Source organism: Buteo buteo, chromosome 11 (genome assembly GCF_964188355.1).
Source record: "Buteo buteo chromosome 11, bButBut1.hap1.1, whole genome shotgun sequence".
NCBI classification, from domain to species: Eukaryota; Metazoa; Chordata; class Aves; order Accipitriformes; family Accipitridae; genus Buteo; species Buteo buteo.
In genome coordinates, this window is record NC_134181.1 from 30,618,086 (window position 1) to 30,632,252 (window position 14,167).

A 14,167-nucleotide genomic window follows, 5' to 3' on the forward strand; every position below is an offset into this window, starting at 1 on the left:
AAATGTGGCAGCAGATAACATTCATATCCACTGACTGGCAGATCAGGAATACAACAGGAACTTCCACTGGCCTCTTCCCGTTTGGCACTTCTTCTCTAACAGCTGCCAGGCCCACAGCCCAGGTATTTCCTTTTTAACTTCTTTTTTTTTTAATTTTCCTTTTTACATGCATGCTTTTCTTTACCCTGTTGATCACTTCTGCCTCTGACACACTGCGAAGTAACAGTTTTCAATAACTAACACAGGCTACATCAAGTGTCATACCACAGCACCAAAAGCAAAAGTCTGCATAATAATAAGATGATAATGAACAGCAGTCATGGACTTCAAAGAATCACAAAGAACGGAGAAGCTCTTCCACAATTCATGCTCCATTTGGTCCCTGTCCCTTTGGGAATGGTGTCAATAGTGAAGACAAACAGCGAATAGATTTAACAGCAGCCTAAAATGTGGATGCAAGATGCAGCAAGAACAATTTAGCAGAATAGCCTGTGATGGCTCGCATGCACATCCACATGAATGTACAGTTGCTAGATGGTAACTAAATGCAGTGCGCCTAAGTTATTTTTAGGTTTACTGTGAATCTCTAATGTCACTTCATTCCAGCTGCTCCAAAGATACACCACCACTGTCACTCCTGGTTTGATGGTCTGAGTCTAACCCTTGCCCTACACTAGAATTTTGCTGCCAAGTTGATGAAGCCCCTGGCACAGACAGGGTGACGTGGACAAGAAGAGTGTTTTGGACAACTAGCTCACGTGGGCTGGGGAAGGTGTTTGGCTGCTGGATAGAGAAGTAACTGCATTTGCTGCAGCCCTGCTAGAGGTCTCATAGCCATGCTGGCCAAGGTCACTTCAGTTGACGTGTCCTTGAACTGCTGCAGGCAGAGCACTCGTTACTATGGGACCTTGAGGGAAGGGAGAGTAAACAAAGTGGCAGAGGCAAAGGGAGACCAGGATTTCAAGTAAACATCCCATGCTAGAGAGTTCTGAAAACAATGAACTTGACAGATTCCAGCAGCAAGTGTCCTTTGTGCCTCTGCAATGTTTGCTTGGATCTTGTTATGCAGACATATCACTTAAAAAAAACCCTGCTGATAAATGAGAACCAAGAACTAACAGGCTTCACTGTTGGAAGGATAAGTGAAAAGAAAAGGCCCCATCCTGTTTATGTATGTATGCTTCTGAAGATCTGTTCTAAGCAGCACTATAAGATGCAACACAAACTCTTCAGGACAGAACAGACTTGTACACCTCTTGCACCTAGCCCCAGGACCAAGTTCCTGTATTTACCACACCTATTCTAATGGCAGGAAGGCCCTGGTGTTCACACAAGCTCTTGACACAGTTACCTCTGAAACATCTACATAAGCAGGACTCTTTTAGAAGAATACCAGGGTAGATATGGCCTAGGAGGCAAGCAGTGCAGAGGACCACACGTGTATCACACAGAGGGTTCAGACCAGGGCAGACTTGCAAGCTGCCACCTCCCCCCCCCCATTTGCAAGACCCAAGTATAAACAATGCAGCTGCTGTCTCACTTCCAAAACTAGTAACATCAATCCTCTTTCTCAAGAAGGGCGAACCTATTACACAAGAGCAAGGCTATTTGGATCTTCTCCTTACCCTCTCGGTCACCCTTAAGGCTCAACTCTTCAATTCTTGCTCTTATTCACAAGCCAGCCCTGGTACAAGTAAACACCACCTAACACCAGCAAAGACAAGACCATCCTTTCATCTCCAAACTGAGATGGAAGAAGCGTTTTCATGCTCATGCAGAAACAAAGCTGTAGCAAGCATCAGATCCCTGTACTTGTAAAAGGACAACTCTTCATGGACTAAAAGGAGTAGATCTCTCGAGCTCCCAAATCATTGAGAGAACGCATAGGGAAATATTGTTAATTTGCAAGTAAAGAGAAGCACTAACAACATATAGGTACTCTACCCATAAAGATATCATCTGCTTGCTCTGGTGTGGTATAAATGAGCAATAAAAGATATCTCTGGAAATCCAGAAATCTCCCACTATATTAAAAAAAGGTATTTTTCTCTGTGTGTAGCAAGACATTTCTACATATAAAAAATTCAAGTAAGAAAAGGCATTAAATATAGCAAAAAGGACTGCATCCACTGGTTCCTTGCACTACACCATCAGCTAAACTAGAAGTAGTGAGATGAGAAAGGTTCTAACTATGCATTACTGTTGTAGATAATTTGCTGTGAAAACAAAACCAAGGATCAAAAAGATGTCTAACAAGTCATTAAAATTTAACAAGTCATGAAAATCTTTCTGTGCTTTTCATAAAAAGTGTTTAGTTCATTAAGTAGCACAGTTAGCCACTTAAACAATTGAACCCTTTTCCTAGCATCATAATACATCACAAAATGCATCATGTCAAAAGGGTTATCTGTAGGTCAGCAGCGGTCTGGCCAAAACACACTTACATATCACTAATTAAAGAGAATCAGATTCTTTCACTAATACCCTGTTATATGATAATCCAAGTGGTGGCCTGCAGGCCCTTCCCATCTGGCCTGTCACCTTTTGTTTTACAGTCTCAAAGGAGACAAAGCAGCTCTGAGAACCACTCGTAACACCCTGAGCTTTGTACCTCTAATGTACCTTCCAAGTGGCCATGGTCTGGATAACTGACCAAGGGAAGGAACCATTCCACTGTGCCTTGGGCCTATGGTCATCTCCAATCCCATTTTCTATTATCTATCTGACAGCACAGCTGGACAGCCCAACTTCAGAAATACTAGTGTTTCATAAAGGTAACTGTTGCTGAGCTTGCTCTTAAGTAGCACCCAGAGTTTGAATACCTTAAGGCACAAACCGAAATTTACTTAACAGAGAGGGAATGGTGATTACCCTGCAGCCTACTGTTCACACCACAACAGAATGAATGGCCAAGGTGTCATTCAGGCTCTCCTTTAACACTAGTTCCTCAGAGGCATTAAGCCTGTAAGAGACCTATAATAGTTCATCACATGTATGAGAATGACAGCAAGATAAACACTATCCCCACAGGAGTTTGAGTAGACAAACATCTGCTCAATCCAATGCTACATTTAACACAGCAAGGCAAGAGTCCAGCAGCTGCAGCACATCAAGCCAAGGGAGGAAAGCAGACAAGGAGCCCTCGTCTTTCACACCTGCAGAGTAAAGACAGTTCCCTAATAGACAGGGTCCTTCAGCAAACGGGAGCAGCACGTTTGTCTTCTCAACAAATCTCTCTTGCAGAAAGGAGTCATGCCTCACATGGCAATTAAGCATTTGACAGCTCAGGGAGGCTGATGCTGTTTAGACTTCCAAGCCCAACAAAACACTCTCCACAGGTGAAAAATCCGAATTCCTCTATGAATAATACAGCTCCCATTGTTCTAAAAGCTGGAGGGTTTTCTAGATTCTCCAGAAGGCCACCACCAGCAACAGACTCGGGAATCCAGAGCTGATGCTCCAGATACTCAAGCCTCCTTGGGGACTGTGTGAGGAAAGCAATGATGCCTCTCCGAAACACAACTACCAGTCACCGCAGGGAGCAGGTGCTTTTCACAGGCAGTTCAGCGAATGCCAAAGGCAGTTAGCAGAACACTGCCCTCCAGAAGCATTATGATTACCATTAAAATACCAGCCTGGTTTTATTACCCTGTAATTTGCATCTGTAGACTTCCTCATCTGTTAGAAGGGCCAGTAGCTTTTCTAACAGAGATGTCAGTAAGCTGCACATCTTCTTCCTCTTCCCCTCCTAAATCTTTCTTCCATTTGTCCCCTTTATTATTTAAGTTTGTAGCTGAAGTGTCATCTTTGATACGGCTTCCTTTTAGACTCCTGTGTTAGCTCACTTCTGAACTTCATGCCTTTGTTTCCCCCTTTCAAAAAGGCCAGTACACACATCTGGGTCTCTGAAGTATTGAGACTGTTTTGGTCATTTTTAGAAGGGAGAAAGGGAGGAAAAAGCAGTTAACTGATTCATCTAAGATCAACAAGCTGAGAGACTAAGGGCTAGTGAAAAGCTTTGTGCTTCTGTCACAAAGTACATAAGCTGTGGCAAATGCACACTAGAACATTTCCGATGGTGATTACTGCTTTACTTAAAATGAGATGTCTATATTAATTATATTATGACTAGCACCAAGACAGCACGTTTTTCATTCAAAACAAACAATCAAAAATGACCTTCCAACTCCCATTTGAGCAAACAATCAAAAATTATTTTGAAAAGACCATGTTTAGAATTTCTATTTTAGTACTAAAGCTATTAGAAGCAATTTCTGGAAAACCTAGCTTTTCCTAACCCCATTTTTCAAGCCTTCCTGCTTCAGAAACTGTGACAATAGTGTAACTCTAGCTTGCACTAAAAACAATCGGATTCAGATTTTTCCATCACTGTCCAAAACACAAAGAACCAACTCTATTTTCTTTGGAGGCAACTGAAACAAGTACTTTTCCTAATCATCTTCATAATTGTTTTATAGACATGTTAAAGGTTTCCTTCCCCGAGTGAAGGGAGAATTGTATGAAAGCTGTAAAATATTTCTATAGCCATCAAAGAGTTCAGAAAGCTTGTCTTTTTCCTCAGAAGTAGCTTAGAAGTTTTGTCTTTAAAGAAACTGCTTGTGCCAGTGACGTTAAAATATCAAAGGACAGATGAGGAAAACTGTAAATGCAATTAATTTCTGCATACAAAGGAAAGGAAGTAGCAAGCATATAGCCTGAAGTCTGTTAATTAAAAATGAAATACCAGATTAAACTCAAACTGGTCCAAGTTTCTAAACTGATAAGGTTTTTTGTTATTGTTGTTGTTTTGTTTTAAAAAGACAAACCTTTCCCTCTAACAGCAAAAGGAAGCAAGGCAGCATTAGAAGAGCCAAACCAGGAACCCCAGCTCTCCTGCCCCCATTTTACTGCAAGATCATCCATGACTTCCATATCCGGGTCCATCTAGCTCACTCTCTCCCTTTATCAGGCACGCCCTCATGAAGTGCTTCCTATCTACATCTCCCATGGCAGATCAAAGCTCGGGGAAGAAATGCTGGACTTCCCTGCCTCCAGCCACACCTTCAGTCATCTGCCCTTACTTTCCGTATTGTCTTCCCTTTCATACCTATTTCTCCTGCCCTGAACAGCACTACACCAGCATCCTCTTTTCTCCCCAACTCATCATTATCCATTCACCTTTGTCCTTTTTTATCAGTTCTCCTCTAAGTACAGCTCTAATCTCTTTTCTTCTCCACAATGTCCCTATCATCCTCAGAGACTTCCCTTTCCTCGCTGCCATTTGTCCAGCCCTGCTGCTTAACATTTCCTCACTCACACGCCTTCAGGGAGTTTGTGACCCGGCCTCAAACCCACCCAGTCAGCTGAAAGGTCATTTGTTTGACTTGAACTTCACAGTATTTTTTTTCTTTTTTTCCCTTCCCGTTTCCATCCCCGTGACCTCCTCTATCAACATCATCCAGCCCACCATGCGGCTTTATCTTGGCCCTTCTAATTCATTCGATGCATTCCTCAAAGATCCTCTTCATTTTACTCCAAGTCTCAGTGAGCTTCCGGCCTCACTCCTTGCCCTCTCAACCCTTCCTTTTCCATAACAGATATCCGAGTACTGTTATTAGGGGAAAATTTCCACTCACACATCACATAACAACTTGGAGAGTTCACTCTCTACTTCAAGCCTGTCAGTTTCTGTGCAAATTTAAAATGCCGCTCTGACATCTCAGAAATGCCTAGCCATCAGCTCAGTATGGCTACAAAGCTCCCTTTATTCCTCCCCACCACTTTCCAGCTTGCTGCACCACTAGATACCCCTTTGTTTGATTAAGATTAATCATAGCTTAAGGACACACAGACAGATAAGCAGCTGCTCAAGTGACTGCATATCAACTCTGCCTTCCAAAAGAATGGAATTTTTTTTCCCCACATGGGAGAGTAACAAACAAGAATGATTCAGTGACCTACTAAAGGAGCATGTGGAAAAACATGAGTAAAGCTAAGACCTGAATTTCAGGTTTCTTGGCTTTAATTCTTCTTGCCACTCAGCAGCAAGAAATTAAAACAGGTAAGGGGCAGAGAACTGGAAATCAATGTGTTAATTTCTGTTGCCATCAAACTCTACTTCATTCAAAGCACATCATAATCATGCAACACAAAAAACTTCACTAAAAATAATTCCAAATCTCACAGTTCAGCCAAGCTTTTTTCAGACCACGCAAAAGTTATTGAGAACTGGCAATCTGAGGACAAACTAGCTCCCTTTTCTTCATTTCAGCAAGCCATCAAAAATTATGATTATGAAATCCATGTTGTTTTTAAGCCAGAAAATAACATCTGTTTACTGTGTGAAAACACAAGACAAGAGAACTGCAACAAAATGTGTAGATTAAATGCTAAATCAAAACACGATAGCAACGATGTGCTTTTTTTATAAAAAATGTCATGACTGTGCACCACACCTCTGTAGTAACACCCTACACAGCCAGGTCCACAGCCAGGCCAGAGCCACCAAAATACCCAGGAGCAGAACAAAAAAATTTGTCCCTGTATCTAAAATTCTGTCTACAGAATTTGTCTTTTCTTCCTACAAGTCATGTGTAGCCCTGAAGACACCAAAACTTTAAATTCAACCAAGGCCTTTTCACACTATCAGTACTAAATATTTACTTTGGCAAAAGAAATGCATTTTTGAAATGAGAACAGCTCAGTAATCTTTCTGCAAACCTTTCTGAGGCTCAAGGTTGTCAAGGCGGAATTTAAAAGTGCGTCTTACATAGAGCTTAAAAGCTTGTGACTATATCAAGCTTTTGACATAAGCAAGGTAAGAGGCTCAGTAACAATGTCCTGATTCATATTGCATTCCGAATATAGCATCTTTACTTTGAAGTGCCCCTTAATTGTGAATACTTACAACACAGCAACTCTGCTCAAGTAAGGCTTAATTCATAGGATGAATATAGGTGGTTTTATCAGAGTAGTTTCTATAAGCAGCATATAAAATATATAACTAAACTCTGGAAGTTTTTTGTCTCAAACCTGGTATCACCATTACAAAGAACTTCCCAAAACACATGCTGCATTAACAAAGAATATGTGGCAAAGGTGCTTTGGAAACAAGCTGATCCCTAATGTCAGTCCACTGATGAAGGGAGTATTTTTGGCTTACATCTAGATGAAGTGAAGGGGTCATATTGCTAAAGAGGAGAGATGAGATCTCGAAATGACCTGGCAAGCTTTTCAAAAGGTAGCATTCATCACAGTTCCCAGACCCCACTCTCCTGTTCTATGCGACTTTAACAACCAGGATCCAGAAGGTTTTAGACAAGTATCTGATGCCAGCATTAACGCTCTTACCTAAAGTACAACACCTGGCATGTTCCTTAAGCTCTTATTAGAAGGTGAGAGAACTCTGAGGCTACTTAATAATAAATGAGCCCACAAAGTCATCTTCATCTACCCTATCATACCCTACCGCTAAGTAAGATGGACATCAACTGACATAATAATATATAACAGAAGTTTAAAAAGAACACCACCGACATCGAGTGTGAGTAGCATCTTTAATAATTCCTAAAATAAAGCTTGTGCTTTGTTTACATGATGTACACGACCATGCACAACTGACTAGCCCATTCTCTCAACTGCAGAGATCGCCTCCCCAGCACTGCGCAAGAGGGGAACCTTCATAAAGAAAATTAATGACTTACGTGGTCCCAGAGCCTCATCACCCTCTTACTTCTTTACAGGGCATGGATAAAACACACTGGGTGAGTACTACCTGAAGTCTGCACTGTCAACTTATCCATTTTACAACTCGAGAAAATAACTAAAGTATCGACTTAAATCTACTTTTTCCAGGAGTAATACATTGTATTTCCTACTCCCTGCAATAATTACATTAGTCATTCCAGCATGATTTACCTTTCTAAGACCTCAGCATCAAAACCCTAGAGATAAACTAGCAAAATGCCACTGATTCGTACCGCACATTTTTCAGACCTCCACATGCGGAGTTCAGAATATGCAGATTTGCATTTCCAAGTGCGTATTTCAGGTTTTGAACCTTAAACAAACGACATGTCACTGTTCCCAAAGCAGAGCTTTCTACAGGGAAGTCTAAAAATCCCCATATTCCAGCCTGTTAGGGCAATAAATGGTTTACAGTGCCCTTTCATAAAGCATAATTTTTCACTTCACATAAGCCTTCGGCCTGCATTCTACAAGGAGCTGAACATTATTCTTCCGCTGAAGACAACAGATCTCGAAAACGAAAAGAAAAAATTCTTCTGTCCCAATCTCAAAAAAAAACCCCAAAAATCTTCATGATATGCTGTGGTTAGAACATTTCAGAATACAGTTCAGTTTTGGGAAGTTACTTTTGGGTAGTGTAATTATTTGGATAATTGTAAAGTTATTAAAGGGCTTTACTAAATTAAACATCAAGATTATGTATTATTTGACTTAATTCTGCTTAATAACCATTCTAGGCCATATAACCGTTAGCATAGTTTCTCATTAGAATGAACAGCGTCAAAGGTCAGAAAGCACATTTTTTTTAAATTTTTTTGCCTTTAAAGTGTCCTGCCTGACATAGGTCAATTATAGCTACTTACACACATCAAGATCTGCAAGGTCACGTTGTTTTAAAAGGCTGAGATGAAGGGACTAAAAGAGGAAAACCAGTCAGTGTGGTATAGTTCCCTCAATCAATCTCATCAGAAAAACAGGTGACATTTAGATAAAGTACAGCCCATGTGATACCTGTTGTAAACAGTGTTTGTAAGTAACTTATTGACTTAGAAGATTGTTTTAATCTCCTAACTGTACAGAGGAATATGCTGTGGTCATAATTTCCCCTGTGAAATGGCTCATCTGAAATGAGGATTTTTAACCTGCGCAACTGGATACATGACTGAAACAGCTATGATGAAAATTAAAATCAGGTTAGCTTGTACTGCTCAAAGGCATGAGGGAATCACTTCCCTCATGTTCAGAAATAGCTTTTTTATCATAAAAAGTTTGACAGTTAACAGCACAAAGCCATATTTTAAAAAAAATTACAGTACAATTAAAAGAGCCCAGGCTACACTGTGCATTCTAATGTGAACATGATTCAGCATAAATTCGGTCACTTTCAAACATAAACCATCCTAGGTAATGACCTAGGTTATCTACAAAAACTTTGCTTTCTAGCTCATTGGTAAAGCTAATGGATAACCCACAGTTTAGTGCTTCTTTTTAAAACTTTAAACACTGAAATACTAGCAATGGGTGTCAAGTGTAAATAAATATTACACACAGAGCTCTGTTACAGCAACTTCCTTGTTTTTGTATTTAACATAGCTGCATTACCCCAGCTATAGAAACATGATGAGTTAGTTCACACCCCTTGTTGCTGGTTCTGCAACAGCCACAAAGCAAAACCCGCACTTCTTCACCTTTTTGTTTTACTGGTTTTGGTGTTGGTTTCCACACCCCCCCAGTTCTTTTCTAGAGTGAATTTCTATCCAGCAAAGGCAGTATGAAAAACATAAAACACAGAATCTGCATGTTTTGTCCGTGCTAGATCAGATAGACAATAACAGGAAAGATACAGCAAAGGCAACAGCAGTGAAAACATCCCCATAAGCCAACCAAGTTCAAATCAAACTTGAAGCACAGCACAAAAGGCAGCTGCTGTTTACCCGAGTGTCATACGCTCCCTGAGTAGGATATGGACTGAGAGACTATTTCTAAGGTAGAAAGGTTCAACCTACATGCTTAATCAATCATTTGTTAAATGGCAATGACTCCTCATTTCATACCTACATTCATCACCCCAAATTAGGCTTGCCATAATTATTTTAATTCTTTTTAGACCCAAGTTTACAATGGGTTTGTTAGGCAGATTTAAAAAATTTCTCACAAAGCCATCAAGTAAGCAGGCTGAACCTGGGCAGGATGTTTCATGGTTGCAACTAAGCAAACCTTAAGGTATCCACGTACAGAAATATTAAGAATGTGCTTTTCTTTGGTAGCCTCTAAGAAGATATTTTCTGTGCCTTGCCTCATACTACCACCAACAAGCAGTATAAAATTATTTCTCCTAAAATAGATTTGGTGGTCAATTTATGCATCTACATCAGAGTTCAGCATTGTCAAATCAGCATCACAGAATTATTTCTTTGCATTAGATGTGATCCCCAGCTTCAAAAGCCCAAGGACACACTGGTGGAAGCACAACATGAAATAAAGCTGATAGAGGCTAACGTGAAGATATGCATGAGAAGTCTAGTTCTGTCCCTCATAATACTTGTGGTTCCTTTGCATGTTCCTCTCAGCTTGTACAATGAAGGCAAACTGGTTAATTTTTACTTAAGTTTTCAATTTTTCTTTCTTTTGTAAACACAAAGAATTTATGTCCATTGTTGTACACAACTTATCTAAGATCCACTCTCTTGCCAGTAACTAATAACTTGCTTGGTAAAAATTATCAAAATGCGAAGATTACTTACATTACATTTTCTCGCTAATCATACAGAACAGATAGTTCTTTTGTTTCCTCTTCATTGAGCAATACTTAAATAGAGGAATTTGGAGTGGGCAAAGTTAATTTTCTTTTAGTAAGCTAATATGGTTCCTATAAATGAAAATAAGGATTTCCGTTGATACGCTCAGAGGCATTTTCCATCATTCCTTTTAATCGACTTCCAAAATATGCTCAATAGAGAACATCAGATTGGAACCAATTTCTGCTATATCACATGGAACAAAAGACTCGAGGAGGCACACATCTTTTCAAAACACCTCTATTCCATAGCTCTGCCTCCATTTTGGATGACAGACAAAGGGGATAAATGTGAAAATAATGCCTTATTAAATAGATGAAAAGCAAAACTGAAGTCTGAGCAAAAGGTGCAGATAAACCCAGGAAGTGCTACTACCAGCTGCAACCACTGGAACAAAGGAAACAATGACAGATGTCGCTTTCTTGAATTTGTTATAAAAATAAAAAGGGGGGTGAGGGGGGAATTGGCCGGTTTTCACACAGACCAGGGCACAAACGTCTACTTTGCCCTTTAAGGATTTCTCCCGAGACTCTTCAGCACTAGATGTTTCCACTAACTTCAAGCCTGACCATGAGATGCTGAGCATTTTCTAGTGCCACGAAGAGTCTGCAGAGGCAGCGTGCACTCCCACGCGGGGGACGAGGTCCCACTTCACCTCACGCCCTCAACCCAACCTCCTCTCCTCTCCTCTCCTCTCCTCCCCGGCGAAAACGCAATGACAACCCCTCCGCTCACCCCAAACCATTCCCGGCGAGGGGCTCGGGCGACGCTTTGCCGCCGTGATCTCAGGCCTACGGAAGGTGCCCGCAAGGAGCCCAAAGTTCATTGAAAACAAAAGCGACGCGAACACCCACGCGTGGGTGGGTGTGGGGGGGCGGATATCACCGCCGAAAGGCGGCGTTCGGCTGCCCCCAGGCCCCCGGCCCATCGCCTCAGGCCTCGCTCCCCCCCGCCCCTCACCGCGCCCTCGGGTCCCCGGCCCGGCCCGCCCCCCCCCGCCGACGCCCAGCCGGGGCTTTCCCCGCGGCCGTGACTCACCCCGGGAGCCCCGCGGCCCCCTCCGCACCGTCCCCAGCCCCCCGGTCCGCCCTACCCCGCCGCCCCCGGTCCCCGCCCCGCGGCCCGGGGGCGGCGGCCGGTACCTGTAGGCCAGGGACATGCACTCGAAGAGCTTCGTGAGGGAGGCGTCGATGCTGAGGCGCCCGCCGGCGCCCCCGCCGCCGCGGGCCGCCCCGAACTGGTAGGTCTGGCAGGTCTGCTCGTTGACCGTGTCGAAGTCGTAGCCCTTCTTGGGCGGGTGCTCGCTGTGCGGCGACGAGACCATGAAGTGGCCCGAGTGGATGATCTGGGGGCCCGGGGGCTGCCCCCGCCGAGGCCCGCACCGCCGCCCTCCGCCCGGCGAGGCGCCCCCATCGTCCGTGTCCGACGAGTCCTCGTCGGGCTCCGTGCGGGGGGACAGCGGCCCCGCCGCCCCGAGGAGCCGCGCCGGCCGCATGAACACGTCGGCGGCCATGGCCCCGCTGCCGCCAGGCGCCGGCCGAGCCCGCCGCCCGCCCCGCTGCCGCCACCGCCCCGCTCCGCCCCGGGCCGGCCCCCGCCGCGCCGCGCCGCCCCGCTTAAAGGAGCCGGAGCGCCCCCGCCGCCCCTCCCCCGCTCCCGCCTCAGCCGCGCGGGCCGCCTCCCACAGCGGGAGCGCGCCCGGGCCGCCGGCCCACGGCCCCCTTCCCTCAGCAAAGGGCCCACCCCTCCCGCCCGTGGCACCCCCGAGGCCGCTTTGCCTCCACGCGGCCCCCAGCCGCCCCTGAGGCAACGTCCCCTCAGGGAGAGCCCCCAGGCCGCCCCCCTGAGGACCACTGGGAAACACCCCAGAGGGTGTTTTCCCTCGGTGAAAGCTGGAGCCCGCCCTCACCCTGGAGGCTGCTTCCCCCCCCCCCGCCAGCTGCCCGTTGGTTACAAGAGGAGACCTCCTTCAGAGGGAAGGGCAGGACCATCCCGCTTCCCCCACACACCCAGAACCAGGCCAGTTCTTGGCCATAAGTGACACCCACCATGTTTTATCCTTCCCCTTAACACCAGTCGACCATGAAACAGCCCCGCGGGGCGGACAGACACCTCACATCGCCACCAGCCTCACCGAGAAAGGGGAAGGCATGGCTGCCGCCAAGGCCCTGGTGCCATGCTACTACTGCTGTCCTCCAGCAACGGTTTAAACGATCCAGCATGGCGCTTCCACCCAGCAGGACAGTGTTGTGGGGCGTGAAGTGGCACGCGCGGAAGCCTCGACCAAAAATGCATAACCAACTCCGGCCTCAAGACTGGGAAGAGGCCTGGGGAGGCTGTGGTCACTCGAACAGAACCATCACAAGGAGGTAATTGCCTGTTTTCGGTAATACGCTTCCTCAGAAAAACACCCCTAAGCTTAAGGGACTCTTAGGAAAACGAGAAGATGCAGAGCACAGCCCAGAACTGGCTTAAGAATGTTGATGAGAGAGAGATTGTGCTAGAAATGGATTTAAACTATGTTTAATACAGTAAATTGCTTACTATTTTCCAGAAGCAGCCTGCGAGAAGCCAGGGCAGCTACAGAAGTAGCTGGAGACCTGCAGCAGACAGGCTGCAAACATGGCTGGAGGGATCAGCCTGCCACTGCAGAGAAAAACTCAGGACACGGAGCTTCTACTGCCAGCCTGGTCGCTCACACCTAACCCACATACCTGCTCGGTAATGCGCAAAAAGTAAGCACAATTGTTGCAGGGGAAGTAAAGGTTGGGTTTCATCCTCCTCAAAAGCATAAAGGAAGCAATGGATCCTGTAGGTCAACATGAAAGCACAGCAACAGGGCCAGCAGATGTATTAGTCTGAGGAGATAACAGCGGCTTACGGCACAAACCCCCATATACGTACATATGTATATACAAAGTCAAGAGAAAAGATCTCCAGCTTGCCCTGCAGAGCAAACCTCCGTCACCAGGAGAGCAATTGTATTCTAGGTGGCATACTCCAAAGCATTTATACTAAATTGCTTATATTCTCTCTGTTCTAGGACCTCATACTTAAAAGAAAAACGAAAAACCCAGGCTCTTCTACATAGTCAGGAGGGAAAAAAAACAACCCAAACATTAAATTGCCACATGCTACTTTTTCTGCTTTGTAAAACCAGAAATAAGATCAAGGGAAGCTCAAGAGATAAGAGATAGCAAGTCTTGGGCACGGAAGGAAGACACATTCCTGCAATACCACAATTATGCCCTTGCAGTGATCTCCATTAGAGAGCATGAAATCAGGACGGATCACTGTGTTTATGGGAGGATTGGGAAGTCAAATACTTCCCCACACATGAAAGGAGCAGTAAGGCATGGTCACATCATGTGAGGGCTCAGTAGAAACCTTCAGAAATCAAGACTAACATTCACCTCTAAGTCAGCGTCACATATGACTAAAATTCTTAGAAGAGGCCACAGTCATATTTAGCTTCAAAGCTGGTTATTGCTACCTTATATTAATGTTGGTTTTAAAAAAAGAAAAAAAAAAGGCAATGCTATCTCCCAGCGAGGTACAAAAAATGAAAGTGTTTCAAAACAACATTCATATTTTAAGTCTTACATGTAGTTTGCTAAGAACTA

The 14,167-nt window shown here is 44.4% G+C and overlaps 1 protein-coding gene and 1 long non-coding RNA gene across 4 annotated transcripts in view; one reads left to right on the forward strand and one right to left on the reverse strand.

Moving 5' to 3' along the window:
- The window catches only part of MLXIP (MLX interacting protein), a 53,945-nt gene extending 41,852 nt beyond the window's left edge, over nucleotides 1-12,093 (reverse strand). For all 3 annotated transcript variants that reach the window (XR_012652299.1, XM_075041295.1, XM_075041294.1), the window contains exon 1: nucleotides 11,687-12,093. Coding sequence is in view for 2 of the 3 variants with exons in the window: in XM_075041295.1 (XP_074897396.1) it covers nucleotides 11,687-12,057 (371 nt within the window). In the remaining variant the exon portion in view is untranslated. The remainder of the gene's footprint in view (nucleotides 1-11,686) is intronic.
- Nucleotides 12,094-12,539: 446 nt separating this feature from the next.
- On the forward strand, nucleotides 12,540-13,994 carry LOC142037187 (uncharacterized). The gene is made up of 3 exons (XR_012652300.1): nucleotides 12,540-12,913; nucleotides 13,099-13,279; nucleotides 13,588-13,994. It is a non-coding gene; the product is annotated as an uncharacterized LOC142037187 (long non-coding RNA).
- Nucleotides 13,995-14,167: the final 173 nt, after the last annotated feature.